This window comes from Phyllobates terribilis, unplaced genomic scaffold (assembly GCF_046119375.1).
Source record: "Phyllobates terribilis strain yellow unplaced genomic scaffold, ASM4611937v1 Scaffold_11__3_contigs__length_659146591, whole genome shotgun sequence".
NCBI classification, from domain to species: Eukaryota; Metazoa; Chordata; class Amphibia; order Anura; family Dendrobatidae; genus Phyllobates; species Phyllobates terribilis.
In genome coordinates this window covers 492852287-492869631 of record NW_027362771.1, presented here as the reverse complement: position 1 = coordinate 492869631, position 17345 = coordinate 492852287, and the positions used below count along the sequence as shown (strand labels likewise).

Genomic DNA, 17345 nt, shown 5'->3' with positions numbered 1-17345 from the left:
AGAGGAGCAATTTGTTCTGAGTGATGTCTCCTCTTCAAAGCTGCGGGTTTAACAGCCAGCTGTAATGTGCCATCTTACCCCTCTTCCCCTCACAAAACTTCTGGAGAATTTGGCCGAGGTTTAACCCCTCAAGCCAGAAACACCAAACCACACTCATTTATCATTGAAGAGTTTGCCAGCCTCAGGTCAGGCCCGTCACCGCACACCGATTTACTAGCTGTACTGTACATTTATGCTGTCCACCGATTCTATAGAAAATTGTACTTTTATGTTTGAAATACAAAAAAAACACTACTTCAACTTAAAAAATAACTGCTTTAGAGAAATCTGCTTCTTCTTATTCCTCTTGGACTGATCATTCATTCTCAAAATTCTCAAATCACAAGTAAAATTTGTCTTCAGTGATTACAGACGTTCCCATTATGGAGACAGGAGATGACAGTTGGTGCTCATAAAGTTTTATGGAGAACTGTAACTGTGGTTTCAGAAGAACTTGGAGCGGAATGTCTGTGCCTGCCTCCAGCGCCTCCCTCCTTGTTCCAGGAGGACTTGCAGGGGAATATCTGTGCCTGCCTCTAGCTCCTCCCTCCTTGTTCCAGGAGAAATTGCAGGGGAATGTCTGTGCCTGCCTCTAGCTCCTCCCTCCTTGTTCCAGGAGAACTTGCAGGGAAACGTCTGAGCCTGTCTCTAGCTCCTCCTTCCTTGTTCCAGGAGAACTTGCATCCGAATGTCTGCGCCTGCTTCCAGCTCCTCACTCCTTGTTCCAGGAGAACTTGCAGGGGAATGTCTGTGCCTGCCTCTAGCGCCTCCCTTTTTGTTCCAGGAGAACTTGCAGCGGAATGTCTGTGCCTGCCTCCAGCTCCTCCCTCCTTTTTCCAGGAGAACTTGCTGAGGAATGTCTGTGCCAGCCTCTAGCTCCTCCCTTTTTGTTCCAGGAGAACTTGCAGCAGAATGTCTGTGCCTGCCTCCAGCTCCTCACACCTTGTTCCAGGAGAACTTGCAGCGCAATGTCTGTGCCTGCCTCCAGCTCCTCCCTCCTTGTTCCAGGAGAACTTGCAGCGGAATGTCTGTGCCTGCCTCCAGCTACTTCCTCACTCCCCCCTCTGTATAGAACTTTATGAGCACCAACTGTCATTTCCTATCTCAATAATGGGAAAATCTATAAGGACTGAATACAGATTTTTACCTATGAATTGAGAATGAATGATCAGTCCAGGAGAAGAAAGAAACAGATTTCTCTGATAAGATATATTATAAAGTTTCTTATTTTCATGTGCACTATTGATTTATGAAATAAAAATTAAAACTACATTTACACTTTAAAAGTTTTCAACTTACAATAGGATATTATATCTTAATAACTATTATTATTATTTATTATTATTATAGCGCCATTTATTCCATGGCGCTTACACATGTGAAAAGGGGTATACATAATAAAAAACAAGTACAGTAATCTTGAACAGTACAAGACACTGACTGGTACACATTTTTTAGCTCCAGTGGGCTGATCCTGTAGGCGGTCTGGTCCTAGATCAGAATTTTCTGTGGTGGCATATGACCGGAGCAATGTGTGAAGGGAGGCGGTTCACTTCCTATTTCAATAGCTAAGGCAGTCCCCTTCTCTGTCATACAGGTGGAATGTGGCGCGGGGCATTAGCCGTGGGCAAGGTTCTTGTCTCTTACGCCCCGGCACGTTACATGAAGATAAGGGTCCTGGCTGGGTGTGTGGACTTGTGCTATGGAAGCGCTAGGCCCTTGCCGGCCGCATGATGCCCGTGACTACTGCTAGCCAGCATCAGGTGTTGTAAAGTTCAATGAGGGAGACCACTAATCAATAATAAACAGTCTTTTACTACACAGCAACTTGGTGGGAACTATGTACAGTAGATAGCGGGTGCAATACTTCACGAATGTTTCCTTTAACACAGAGAGCATCCTCAGCACCTTCACATACATTCTTCCTGTCCATCTCAGAATGACTCGGTTCTACCTCACTCAGTCCTGTATCTTCACCACTACCAAGCATAGTACTACAGTCCAGTAAGTTAGAGTCCTATTCTCAATCCGCGGTTCCGCTTCCTCTTCCCTCTTAAGGGAACTAGTTTGCCAATATGGCCAGTACTTCGCTTCTCTGCTTCTGACGCCTTGGAACTCCCGCCCCGGGCACTCTCTTCGTCTCACATTCTCTGTCCCGTCCTAGCCCGTTACCTCTCTGAATTATAAACTCGGGGCTGTACTGCTAGGCGTCCTGTCCCAGGACCCATTTCTGGTTGATCACTCTGTCCTTCGGTCACATCTTTCTCCACTCAGGATCACGCTATCCACTACCTTGGTCTCCACACACATTGGGGACACACACGTCATGCGACTCTGCTTAGTATTCAGACCAAAGGTCTGCTCTAGCTGCAAGTTAGGCCTGAACTGACTTTCTAACAGGAAACTGTCTCTGTCCCTTCACTTTAGCCCCTCCTACCCTGGGTTAGTCCCAAACATTAACCCTAACTCTCCCTACTGTTCGGCAAAACACAACATTATCACCAATAATGCATGTCACAATACACATTACAACAATACACATGTCTTCAAGGGGGGGGTGTGGGCCACACCTCCACCTCCTTACAGGAGAATAACTACCAACAGTCTTGCCTCAGCGACTCGGACACTAGTCACACTTGTCTAATTTACAAATACAGATGGGAGTGGTTGCACAGTCCAGAACAAAAACAAAGAAAATTATTTGAAACTTTTTGGAATTAGAAGATTTAGGCAGAGACAAATGGGTTGCCAATGTAGACCAGAAGTGATCGTAAAAGTAAAGTCCTGAACTTTAGAGGTTCAACAAAAAAACGAATCCTTATATAGATATGTATCATGGAAGATTAAGCTTAACTTTATTTTTTGTCTAAAGCTCTGTTCATATTTATGTTGAAGGCTTTGTTGCAGATATATATGAGCAGAAGTTAGAAGCTCTGCAAACCCGGAAGCAGAACTATCGGATTTCTTCCACAACTAGGAAAAGATATTTATAAATTACACAAGAATAAAAGTAAACTTACTCTTCCATGAACTTCCAAGAAGCTGAGAGGTTGCTGTATGGAAATTGTTGCTTTATGGAAAACAGTTGCTGTATAGAAATGGTTGCTTCATGGAAATTGTTGCTTTATAGGGTTGTTCTCACCATAGATCTTCAGGAGCACACCACTCCCCTGCCTTCCTGGCTTCCCCATCATGGTTGCTCCTGATTGATAGTTTGGATTAGCTGGATGGCTTCATTGTTGGCATATACTGTGCAATTTTCTGTGCTGCAAAAGCTCCTAGGAGACCGACCACCCCTAATCGACTGCACAGTCGGCCAGTAACCTAGGCAATGAGCAGTATACTATAAAATAAGAAACCATTCATTTCTTTCATTTCTTAAGAAAAGGATTGAACTAGTAAATTGCAAAGTTGAGAATAACTCTTAAGGCCATGTGCACACGTTCAGTACTTTGTCAGTATTTTACATCAGTATTTGTAAGCCAAAACCAGGAGAGAAACAATCAGAGGAAAAGAATAATAGAAACTCGTCACCACTTCTGTATTTATCACCCACTCCAGATTTTGGCTTACAAATACTGATGTAAAATACTGACCAAATACTGAACGTGTGAACGTGGCTTTAAAAGTCCATTAGTCCGCTGCTTAAAGTCTTTGTTTAAGAACACTTTGTAAGTTTAAAAATACATTTTCCTTGCACATGTAAAATACAGGAACAGGTCACGAGAAAGTGAATGCATCTCTCTAGTTTGAGGACACACTGAAGATCCCACGAGGCGACTATCTGATCTGGCCACTTCTGAAGCCCATGTCATGTCCCTCCAACAATTTTTTTCCATTTTTTCAATTTCACCATCTGCATAAAACAAAAAATCAGAATTGGTTAATTATCTTGCAGAGTCCTATCACAAGGCGGAGATTATTGTCATGACTTCATCAAACTGTCTAATAGTAAAAGGCGTTGGTGGCGCAGGATTTCGGAGTGCGCGGGTGCGCAGCTGTCGTTCTCTTTCCTAAGTGTGTCCAGATCAAGGCCTTAAATCAGCATGCCTGCAGTGTTTACGCAGCAATGGACGCGCTGTATACAATTAATGTATACATGTCATAGGACTGAGCCAGCTCTCACTGAGAATTTACAACCTGTATATTATTAGCACGGTTGCTGTTGCAGCAGCTCCTGGCTAAAATTCCTGTGAATTATGTCCGTTGCTAACAAATGCGCTGGGATTTAACACACCGCGCTGCTTTGTCTTGACATGTAACAATAAAAGGAATTGTTTATAAATGAAGCGCAATAAAGCAAAAGTCCAATCCATATTGGAAATATAAACTGACAGTGATATTTATGAGCTCACGCCGCGCAGCAGACCTGGGTCGATGACAAAGAGTTAAGGAGCATTTCCCCTTAAAATAAAATAACGTCCTTGAGTTGTCCTTTACGTCAGGATTTTATATACTATATTCAGTCATTTCTGTATTATACAATAGGGGAAGGCCTTGTATCTTCTCCATGCAACAGTGCCGATTGTACGGACACAATCCTATGAACTGAACCATAGATGGTGCGGGGTTTATGCTAACTCTGCCCAAAGGTTGATGTTCTTGAATATTTTTAATTGTCAGAGATGCAGCCATCTTCAGAGCAGAGCTTACAGGCTAAAAAGCTGGCAAGCGCTGCGCTCCTTGCCTAGGAGACCGGCCACCACTCTATAGAGCGCAGCAATGGCCGGTGACTCAGGCAACGAGCAATAAACTGTACAATTACAAATCCCTCCATTATTCAGAACAGAGAGGATTTAGAATAAAAAGTAAATTTTTTTTTACAAGCACTTTATTAACCCCTATCAGAACTTTTGGATCACTGGCGGTCTCACCACTGGGACCCCAACCAATTCCAATAACCTTAGGGTATGTGCACATTTTAAGTATTTGGTGCAGAAATTTCTGCACCATTTCTGCATCTATTGTCAGGAAAATTGCAGCATCAAATAGGCGTGTTTTGATGCGTTTTTTACTTGCATTTTTGGCGCAGATTTTTCCCTTCACTAGCATGGGTGAAATCAGCAAACCGCTGACCACTGCAGAAATAAATCTGCACCAAATCTGCAGGATTCCTAATCACTTTGCTGGCATCAAGCTTCAGGTTTTGTGACAAATCTGCGCAGAAAAACGCGACAAAAATGCAACAAATCTGCAACGTGTGCACAGGCCATTGGAGCACCATGTGAATGGAGCAGAGGTCACTTATCTGCACTTTGGCTCCATCTATTCTTATGGGAGTGCAGGAGATTGCTCAGCATTGCATTCGGCTGGTCTTCAGCACTTCCATAATGCAGCATGATAGACCAATAAGGACCAATAAGATACATGGCTTCCATTACCTGACCTCCCATACACACCAGGCCAGCAGAGACTTCAGCCTAACGCATAGTCATTTATTATCTATTTTACATGGCACCATTAATTACACAGCACTTTACAGATCATTATTTTTGGGACACACAGACAATATACAAAGTCCTTGCAGATGTTGTCCTTGAACCCAGGAACCCAGCGCTGCTAACCACTGAGCCACCAAGTGTAGGAGTTTGGCAGGAGATTGGCTGGTCTTCAGCACTTCCATAATGTAGCATGATAGACCACCGCTCCATTCACACGGAGAAGAGCACCAGTTCCTAGTATCGCTGGAGGTCCGAGCAGTCGGAAACCCAGCGAAATGGAAGTTATCCCTTATCCACCAAAGTATAGGGGGCAACATGCAAACCTAAGAATACACCTTTTTGACCACGGCCCTACTATCAGTATTTGATCAGTATTCAGTCTGTATTTTTTCCTCAGGAGTGGGAGCCAAAACCAGGTGAGGAACAATCAGAGAAAAGGTATAATAGAAACAAGTCACCAATTCTGCATTTATCACCCACTCCTGGTTTTGGCTCCCGCTCCTGAGAGAAAATAGTGACCAAATACTGATAGTGGGGTCGTGGCACAGTCAGACGGTGGTATAACACGGACAACGATCGCATCGCAATGCTCAGACTGGCCGGCGGCTCTCCTGACCTGAGCGTGACGGCTGCATAGAAATAGATGCTAGCACGCTCTGGTCAAGAGAGCTGCCGGCCAGTCCGAGCACTGTGATACGATCGTCATCCGTGTTATACCACCGTCTGACTGTGCCCTTAAAGAAAGATTAACTACGTCACAAGCATTGTCACTGTCGACAGGGGACACTAAAATGCATATATATATATATCCCACATTCCTGTTGTGCCTGGGAGCATTAACCATGCAGCACAGGCACATTGCGGGACCTTCAGGAGACGTTGTGGTGCTCCATCAACCTTTAGAAGATAAATTATGAGAGGAGAAAACAACATGCTCCTCCTGAGATAAGCTCTGCAGTCATTTATCACATGTAATTACTGATAAGGAATCTGACCCCTGCTCTACCGGAGACCTTTAAATAATTCAAACAATGATGCTTATTACTTTTTATCTTGCTATGAGCTCATCAAGATGTGACCTAAGGAGCCTTCCTGTGTAAACTCCATAGTGGCGCTGAACTTTCATTTTAGATAAACATTAGCAGCGCCTCCTAGTGGTCTTGTGTGGCACTGGCTTTCCTCCTCTCCTACAGACATTCTTGGTCTAGGTTCATTATTACATTAGAAAGCTTGCAAGTCCTATCTTGTGTGGCTCTAGTGAACAGACAAAAGGGGGCCCCTGTGCAAGAACAATATATGGGCCCTCTGCAGTCCTGTGGTTCATCGTAATGTACAATTCCACCTGCTTAAGAGATAGTAATGGCCCCCTTACCTCTTGGGACCCCTGTGCGGCTGCACAGATTGCACCAATGGTATGTCCGCCCCTGTTCTGTGGGTAAGTATAAGCTCCGGTAATATATTATGGAAGAACTCGAACCGTGACGACATGACTACATCTGCTCATTTTCACCTATAAATAATCAAATAAATGAAAAACGAGATTGAAAATGTTGTAACATCTCCATAAATAATTTTTCTAATTGATCGAATCATGACCACAACTTATTAGACAAACATGAAAAATTGGTTAAATAAACAGCATGCAGCTTTTGTGGCTGTAGTACTACAAGTCTCAGCATGCACTTTGGGATTATAACGTCGTGTGGTACCCGTCGTATCACAGCTGCTGCGGAAAAGCCACGTTGCCTACGTCTGGTTTAAATATCAAGCCCATGAGAATGTCTAATCAGAGCCAAAAACACAAAGAGAAAAAGATGATACAATGTCCGGATCAGCCTGTGCAAGAATGTGAGCCCAGCACTAAATCACCGGGAATGCTCAGTGTCATAACGCATGCCTCGCAGTCATAGAATAATGGTGAGGATTTATGTGCACAGCAGCGTGCACTGCAGCAGCGCGCAAAACACAGCATGTACAGCGGACACATATGCACTGCAGCAGCGCGCAATACACATCATGTACAGCGGACACATATGCACTGCAGCAGCGCGCAATACACATCATGTACAGCGGACACGTATGCACCGCGCTCAGGTGTCACATATGGGGGAGCACATGGGGCCAACTTTATACAGGCAATAGTTCTGCCATCCCTCACCCCAAATGTCTGCATATCTATAGAGGTAAGAGAGGGGCGCCCACATCCAGGAGCAAAACTGGGGGTTAATTTGCCCTAAGTGCAGAAATAAATCTGCACCAAATCTGCAGGATTGCCATTCACTTTGCTGGCATCAAGCTTCAGGTTTTGTGACAAATCTGCGCAGAAAAACAAGACAAAATTGCAACAAATCTGCAATGTGTGCACAGGCCACTAGAGCACCGTGTGAATGGAGCAGAGGTCACTTATCTGCACTTTGGCTCCATCCATTCTTATTGGAGTGCAGGAGATTGCTCAGCATTGAATTCGGCTGGTCTTCAGCACTTCCATAATGCAGCATGATAGACCAATAAGATACATGGACCAATAAGATACATGGCTTCCATTACCTGACCTCCCATACACACCAGGCCAGCAGAGACTTCAGCCTAACGCATAGTCATTTATTATCTATTTTACATGGCACCATTAATTACACAGCACTTTACAGATCATTATTTTTGGGGCACACAGACAACATACAAAGTCCTTGCTGATGTTGTCCTTGAACCCAGGAACCCAGCGCTGCTAACCACTGAGCCACCAATATATGTAAACCAGTTTAAGGGTAGCGAAACCTAAGGATATCCTACAGTAGGCATATATTATATTAAGACTGGTGGGTTCAGATCCCACCAAAGACAACATCTGCAAGGTGTTAGCATTATCTCCTCCTGTGTTTGCGTGGGTTTCCTCCAGGTTCTCCGGTTTCCTCCCACACTTCAAAGACATCCTGATAGGGAATGTAGATTGTGAGCCCCGATGGGGACAGTGCTGATAATGTCTGTAAAGCGCTGAGGAATTAATGGTGCTATATAAGTGAGTAACATAAATAAATAAAAATTAAAAAAAAGGAAACATGGCTGATTGGCTACTATTTTTTTGGGGGGGAGTCCTCCAAAATCAACCTTTATCAGAAGACTAGAAAAATGGATGACAAATGTTGGATCCATTCAGCCATTAGTCATGGAGGCTCCAGCCTGGTTACCAGCAGCCAGTCATCAACATTGTGGAGCGTGGCCAAAAATACTGATACACATTGGTGTCGGCCGTATGTGCATATGAGTGTGTGTGTGTATATATATATATATGTGTATGAGTATGTATATATGAGTGTGTGTGTACAGTATATATAAATATATGTATGTGTATGAGTATGTATATATGAGTGTGTGTGTGTATATATATATGTATGTGTATGAGTATGTATATATGAGTGTGTGTGTACAGTATATATATATATATATGTATGTGTATGAGTATGTATATATGAGTGTGTGTGTGTATATATATATATGTATGTGTATGAGTATGTATATATGAGTGTGTGTGTGTGTGTGTATATATATATATATGTGTATGAGTATGTATATATGAGTGTGTGTACATATATATATGTGTATGAGTATGTATATATGTGTGTGTGTGTGTACAGTATATATATATATATATATATATATATATGTGTATGAGTATGTATATATGAGTGTGTGTGTACAGTATATATATATGTATGTGTATGAGTATGTATATATGAGTGTGTGTGTGTATATATATATATGTGTATGAGTATGTATATATGAGTGTGTGTACATATATATATATATGTGTATGAGTATGTATATATGTGTGTGTGTGTGTACAGTATATATATATATATATATATATGTGTATGAGTATGTATATATGAGTGTGTGTACATATATATATGTGTGTATGAGTATGTATATATGAGTGTGTGTGTACATATATATATATATATATGTGTATGAGTATGTATATATGAGTGTGTGTGTACAGTATATATATATATATGTGTATGAGTATGTATATATGAGTGTGTGTGTGTATATATATATGTATGTGTATGAGTATGTATATATGAGTGTGTGTAAATATATATATATGTGTATGAGTATGTATATATGTGTGTGTGTGTGTACAGTATATATATATGTATGTGTATGAGTATGTATATATGAGTGTGTGTGTACATATATATATGTGTGTATGAGTATGTATATATGAGTGTGTGTGTACATATATATATATATATATGTGTATGAGTATGTATATATGAGTGTGTGTGTACAGTATATATATATATATGTGTATGAGTATGTATATATGAGTGTGTGTGTGTATATATATATGTATGTGTATGAGTATGTATATATGAGTGTGTGTAAATATATATATATGTGTATGAGTATGTATATATGTGTGTGTGTGTGTACAGTATATATATATGTGTGTATGAGTATGTATATATGAGTGTGTGTACATATATATATATATATATGTGTATGAGTATGTATATATGAGTGTGTGTGTGTACAGTATATATATATGTATGTGTATGAGTATGTATATAAGAGTGTGTGTATGTATATATATATATATGTGTATGAGTATGTATATATGTGTGTGTGTACAGTATATATATATATATGTGTATGAGTATGTATATAAGAGTGTGTGTATGTATATATATATATATATGTGTATGAGTATGTATATATGTGTGTGTGTACAGTATATATATATGTATGTGTATGAGTATGTATATAAGAGTGTGTGTATGTATATATATATATATGTGTATGAGTATGTATATATGTGTGTGTGTACAGTATATATATATATATGTGTATGAGTATGTATATAAGAGTGTGTGTATGTATATATATATATATATGTGTATGAGTATGTATATATGTGTGTGTGTACAGTATATATATATGTATGTGTATGAGTATGTATATATGAGTGTGTGTATGTATATATATATATATATGTGTATGAGTATGTATATATGTGTGTGTGTACATATATATATATATATATGTGTATGAGTATGTATATATGTGTGTGTGTGTGTACAGTATATATATATATATATGTGTATGAGTATGTATATGAGTGTGTGTATGTATATATATATATATATGTATGTGTATGAGTATGTATATATGTGTGTGTGTGTGTACAGTATATATATATATATATATATGTGTATGAGTATGTATATATGAGTGTGTGTATGTATATATATATATATATGTATGTGTATGAGTATGTATATAAGAGTGTGTGTATGTATATATATATATATGTGTATGAGTATGTATATAAGAGTGTGTGTATGTATATATATATATATATATGTGTATGAGTATGTATATAAGAGTGTGTGTGTATGTATATATATATATATATATATGTGTATGAGTATGTATATAAGAGTGTGTGTATGTATATATATATATATATATGTGTATGAGTATGTATATAAGAGTGTGTGTATGTATATATATATATATATATGTGTATGAGTATGTATATATGTGTATTTGTGTATTATTTGTTTGAATGTACAAAACAGCAAGTTTATATATAAATATTGATGTTTGTGAACATTTATACAGCTAGATATATTTCTGTGTATACATGTATATTTATATGTTTGTATGTAACTATGTGTTTGCATTATTTCTTTGTATATATATATATGTGTGTGTGTTCATGTCTGGCTATAGATACGCGTGCATAGTAATATGCATGAATCTAGATGATTTCTATACAAGCTCTCATCTGTGTGGCCGTATATTTGTGTGTATATGACGTCACGTCCTGCTGTATATAGCGAGGCATATGTTGTGCAGTTATCTATCCTCTAGCTGTGGATCTATACGTACGTGTTTCCGCGTGTCCGCTTTCCGCACGGTTCACACGCACCCTCGCTGCTCCTCCTGCAGCACGGGAAGGGTTAAGCCCTATCCTGTCGCTCCTTGGCGTGCAGGCCCCGCCCCGCTCCCGCCCCCCGGCGGTGATTGGCTGCCGGCTCGGAGCCTTTGAAGTGGTGTTGAGAGCTGTGGGTTGGGTCTCGCAGGCAGAGCCTTGCAGCCAGCTGGAGGGAAGGGAGCACAAGGGGAATCTCTGCGCCCTGGACATCCCTCCTCCAAATGAACTGTTCTCCCCTTGGATCTTACACTGAGACTGAGCCACAGAAGTGCATCTCTCCGGCGGCGGCACCATTGGCAGCGCTAGCACCCAGCCACCCTCTGCGCCAGGCGAACAGACTGCCCATCAGGGTGCTGAAAATGCTGACGGCACACACCGGACACTTACTGCACCCGGAGTACCTGCAGCCCCTGTCCTCCACCCCTGTCAGCCCCATAGAGGTAAGGAAGCTGTGCCCGGACCCTGCCTGTGGAGTGTACGGGGGACGGGGCTGTTGTGGTGCCCCCCTGCTTTATGTCTGGGTCACATCTTAAGGCTTAGCTCAGCCATTCCTTCTGGGATTTACAAGTTGTAGCCTTGAGCTTTAATGTGCTGTGTGCAAGCCAGGCTCAGAAGTGCAGGGTGCCAGGGGACCCCGCTATAAGTGCAGGGTGCCAGGGGACCCCCCCCCTGTAAGTGTAGAGAGCCCCTATGACTGCAGGGTACCAGGAGGGTGCAGACCCCTATGTAGGGGGTATCAAGGGGCCGGGACCCCTATAAGTGCAGGGTGCAAGGGCGGCACAGATCCCTATATGCTGGGTACCAGGGGGGCGCGGCGGACCCCTATGGCTGGGGATGGCAGTGAGGTGAGGTCTCTATTGTGATCTGCGCTCTACACACCCAGTAATGTTTGATTTCTGCCAGACGCAGCCTTTCATTAGAGGAGTGCTGTGTTTGCATTCCTTGTACTATGTGACTTTGTAATGTTCCCCCTTTACAAGACGTGGCTTAAGGTACAAGATTAGGAAGCCCATTCATTGTGTCTCCGTCTTGTCGGACGTTATGATGATTCACCGATCTGTTGATGATCAGACGCCACCTTGTAAAGCCTTGAATATTATATATAATATATATATATTCCAGCTGCTTCTGAGTATTATAGTATCTGAGAACAGTGTCAGTGTGAGGCTCGGTGAATGGAAAGCTCCGGCTTTCACGTAATTGTTCGCATCGCTCCGATGAATTGTTTCGTTTATGGGATCTTTGTTTGTTTTGATTTAAAGAAATGAAAACTAGTCCCTCGGTTCCAGTGATGAGCTGATGTAGAGCCATCTCCTCTGCGCCCCCGTGATTTACTGCCCAGCTTTATGTCATTTGATGTTCGGAGCTTGTAACAGAGTAAAGAGATCAATAACGTCTCGTGTTCGCTCACTCGTTCTTCCCATCTGCTGCATTGGATGAGATTTCATAACTGGGTTAAAAAAAACAACTTTTTTTTTCCCTCCCGTCCCTTTCCGATAAGCAAATCTTATTTATTATTTTAATAACGCATACGGGTTCATTGCCGGTGACAACGTTGCCGTTTGCATCAATTGTTAATGGCTTTCATATTTTTAATAGTCTCCTGAGTTTTCCTGTAATATTTTATTTCCACCCACTTTCTAATTAAATTATATTTTTGATCTTTATGGGTTTGTCTTACTCTCCCCCCCCCCCCCCCACTTCGCTCCCGCACCCCGTAGCACCAGCACCCCCCACCCCTCTCCTCTTCCCCCCTCCTCTTCCCTCCTAGTCAGTTCACGGGCCCCTGTCATTAATCATTCCTTGGCAGTCCCTAATGATAAAGTTTCACGAGATTTATGGCCTGGAAATAATAGCTGGGTTCTGTTGAATAGGAGCGATGGAAAAAAAAAAAATAGGAGAGGTTTAATCAATGTGGTTTATATTTTCTCAGGCCGTTCTCCGATTTGGTCATCCCGAATCTCAATTAATTTACAGAGGGACATAATTTGCCTTCACCGCTTTGAGTAATGTAGTAGTAACTCATAGACGAAAGGGAATGAAGCATTTAGATGTAGCGTAGATATTTAACCGTGTGTGTCAGGTACGATCCCTGAACTGAAGAGCTAGCAATCGTCCCGGACTCTTCCAACAATTCATTGCATTTCCACTAATGTCTTTCTTTATTACTTGTAGTTGGATGCCAAGAAGAGTCCACTCGCTCTCCTTGCTCAGACCTGTTCACAAATTGGAAAGCCGGATCCTCCACCATCCTCAAAACTAAACTCTGTGACTTCCAGCGGGATAAGTGAGAAAGAGAGCAGCCGTTCATCCTCACTGAAGCTCGGGGAGTCTCCTCTGGAGGACAAGTCCAGCTTCAAGCCCTACTCGAAGGGAGGAGAGTCCAGGAAGGAAAGTAGCTCTTCTAATGGCGGCAGTTCAGATAAGGCTGGATTTAGGGTGCCCAGTGGTTCTTGCCAACCGTTTCCTCCTCATGCGCCATCCCCATCATCAAGAGTGAGCTCTCCAGGACAACACTGTGACTCTAAAAATAATGAAAGCCAAGACAAAAAAGAACCGGAAGCCATCAAAATCAGCTCAGATGTGTCCCAAGCCAACACTAGTCTTACAAGAGCCAGTACTAGCAACTCCAGTGCAGAGTCCAGCCAAAGTGGAGATGTTACCCCTATCAGCAAATCCGAGCCACCATCTCTTGGATCAGGCCATGTGGCACCAGTTTCTCCCTACAAACCTGGACACTCGGTCTTCCCTCTTCCACCCTCTGGCATTGGATATCATGGATCCATCGTGGGTGCCTATGCTGGATACCCATCCCAATTTGTCCCTGGGTTGGATCACACCAAAACAAGCCTGGTTGGAAATCAACTCCCTGGGACTTTAGGTTTGCCAGGGAAACCACCCAGCTCCAGTCCTCTGACTGGTGCCTCTCCTCCGTCTTTCATGCAAGGATTATGCAGGGACCCGTATTGCTTGAGCTACCACAACGCCTCCCACCTGGGCTCTAGCAGCTGCTCTACCTGTGTGCACGATCCATCGGCCCTCAAGTCTGGATACCCGTTAGTGTACCCCAGTCATCTCCATTCGGTGCACACCACATTGTCTTCCAGCGTCACCCCTTCCCTGCCTGGTCATCCTCTCTACACCTATGGCTTTATGCTCCCAAATGACCCAGTCCCCCATATATGCAACTGGGTGTCTGCCAGTGGACCTTGTGACAAAAGATTTGCCACGTCAGAAGAACTTCTTGCCCACTTACGGACACACACAGCTTTGCCTGGGGCTGACAAACTTTTGGCTGGTTACCCTACATCTGGTTTGGGTTCTGCTGCTTCCTGCCACCTACACCTTCCACCCACAGGGCCTGGAAGTCCTACCACATTGCCGGGGTCTCTGTCTTTAAGGAGTCCCCACACTTTGGGACTAAATAGGTACCATCCGTACGGAAAGAGCCACCTAACACCCAATGGTCTCCCTGTGCCCTCCTTACCAGCAGGATCTTACTACTCCCCATACGCTCTATATGGACAGAGGTTAACGTCAGCTTCAGCGCTAGGATACCAGTAAATAGAACTCGCCAACCCATAGACTGTATATTTATTTACTGTATGTTAGCTTCAAGCTGGGAATATTAAGTGCATTATTTACAACAACAATCCAATGGTATGCAAACATTCTGTGCCCCAAACAGCTCTTTTGCATTATCATGTTGTCTTCCATTTGGCCTTTTTTTTTTTTTTTCCTGTTTTGTTTTACTTTTATTTGACTTTTTTTTTTTTTTTTTTTCTCTTTTCTGTTTTGCATGATACTCATCGCTTAATCTGCCTTTTCATTTAGCTTCCTTTTATTTATTTTTTTATTTTTTTTCAAAGGGGTTTAAAATACCTCCTTCAACCTTTTCTAATTTTGTACAGCTCTAAAGAAGTGTATTTTTTTTTTTTTTTGTAATGTGTTCTTGGCATGGTGGGAACGGGTGGGAGGAGAGAGTTAAAAAAAAAAAAATAATAATAATAATTTGCGTTGGTTGCTATCCAGAATTGGCAAATCTTATTTTGTTTTAATAAATGAAAATTTAATTATACGCACTGTGTTCTTTTAAATGACATTTAGGTTTTTGTTTTTTACTTTTTAGCTTTATTTTTATTTTTTATTTCCCTTCATGCTTTTCTGAAATAATTTCGCCTGGGTAACGTGCATAACATTACATGAAAGAAAACCTCAATGCCAAAGCGTTCAATAGTACAATATCTGGAATGTATTGATTACAATAAACATTTTTTTTTGCTATTAAAATATTTAGAGATTGTTTATGATTTTAATAACTGAACTACACGTAGTCGTTGTAAATTAGGCTTCTGGCGCCACCTGCTGGTCTTTATTGGAACTGTGCAAACGCTGCTAGTCCTACACGCAAGATGCGATGTCTCCTAAACACGATTAGAAAAACAACTAAATGCTAAAATAGTAAGGGTAAATTTCACTTTTAGGTATTTTGTTGGGTGCGCGCAGATATAGCAGAGCTGAACTTGCCTTCACGTTTCTCGAGAGCTCCATATTAGTAGGTTTATCTTTTTGTAAAATGTTTAAAATCCCAAATAGCCTTATGATGAGTTGTTCCGAATTACAAACTCGTCTCTGCTACGTCGGTAAATATATCCAATTAAGTAAAATGGCAGTTGTCTAAAATATGCCGAATTATAACAATTATGGAAAAAAACATATACTGTGTGTGTGTATATGTATGTGTGTGTGTATATATATATATATATATATATATATATATATATATATATATATATATATATATATATATATATATATATATATATATATATATATATATATATATATATATATATATTTTTTTTTTTTTTAAGAAATATTGTTTTGGGATTTGGCTTTGGATTTTCGTTATTTAGACTTCCAGATGAGATCGTACTTGCAACGGCAAATTAAAAGTAGCTAAATGCCGTGGGTGCCTTTCATTATACATGATGGATCTGGGTGCCCTAAAGTCGCTCTCCGCAGAATGACAGATAATCCATTGTGGTAATTGGCATGTAAGTAGATGGCATTTTATAGACATCACAATGGGTATTCCCAGTGATTGAGATGTCACCATTCTCTACGTGACGCGGGGACACATTCCCCTAACCTTGACCGTAGCTGATGTTTGCATAAATGTGTATGGGATGCACTAAACTGCTGCTTCTAAGGCGCGGAGACGGCTTATTTGTGTCTCTCGATTATTTATTGAGGCTCCGCAGTTTTCTGGTGATAATATGGGAGTATTTAGGTGGAAGACTCTTATTTTGTTATTTATTTTTTAACCTAAGGTTCACAAGAAGAATAATTGTAAGGTGAGGACTTTATCCATTAACATAGAGGACGGCAGCGCTGCAAGTGACAGCTCATTTATCAGCAATTAAATGGAAAGGCGTAGGAAGAGGGAGATTTACTATGCATGTATCTATGCCTTCTCTTAGTATAGCTAGTGTGTGTGTGTGTGTGTGTGTATAGATAGATATCATACACAGACATTATATATGTATACTAAAAAAATATATAAATGACAGAATTTTTTAAATATATATTTTTTTTATATATATATAGCTAATATATAAATATAATTTATTCATATAAATAGTGTGTGTGTGTGTGTATATATATATATATATATATATATATATCGACAATGGCCTGTTCTTTAAAAAAAAAAAAAAGCCCATATAATATTAATATATATATTATTATATTATATGGGCTTTTCTTTTTAAATAACATGCCATTGCTGATTTAAAAGGCGTTACAGATCTGCGTTTGTCATTTGGCGCATCTTATAAGACCAAGTGTATCTGTGATATTCCATAGACCTACTGTAAACCATTCCGAGGTTTGTTTTTTTTAAAAACAATTATATATTTTTT

At 40.8% G+C, this 17345-nt stretch overlaps 1 protein-coding gene and 1 long non-coding RNA gene across 2 annotated transcripts; one reads left to right on the top strand and one right to left on the bottom strand.

Annotated features, from left to right (window-relative positions):
- Positions 1 to 470: 470 nt before the first annotated feature.
- On the bottom strand, positions 471 to 11514 carry LOC141166656 (uncharacterized). Its single transcript, XR_012251335.1, has 3 exons — positions 11376 to 11514; positions 6853 to 6990; positions 471 to 3895 (listed from the first exon to the last, which is right to left on the bottom strand). It is a non-coding gene; the product is annotated as an uncharacterized lncRNA (long non-coding RNA).
- A 90-nt stretch (positions 11515 to 11604) lies between these two features.
- On the top strand, positions 11605 to 15702 carry ZNF703 (zinc finger protein 703). Its single transcript, XM_073653556.1, has 2 exons — positions 11605 to 11861; positions 13597 to 15702. The coding sequence occupies exons 1-2, from the start codon at positions 11643 to 11645 to the stop codon at positions 14983 to 14985; spliced, it is 1608 nt and encodes a 535-aa protein (XP_073509657.1). The 5' UTR covers positions 11605 to 11642; the 3' UTR covers positions 14986 to 15702.
- The last annotated feature ends 1643 nt before the right edge of the window (positions 15703 to 17345 follow it).

Coding starts and splice junctions, on each gene's coding strand:
- ZNF703 (XM_073653556.1), top strand. CDS start 11,643: ATGAACTGTTCTCCCCTTGGATCTTACACTGAGACTGAGCCACAGAAG. Junction 11,862..13,596: donor CCCCTGTCAGCCCCATAGAG/GTAAGGAAGCTG, acceptor TATTACTTGTAG/TTGGATGCCAAGAAGAGTCC.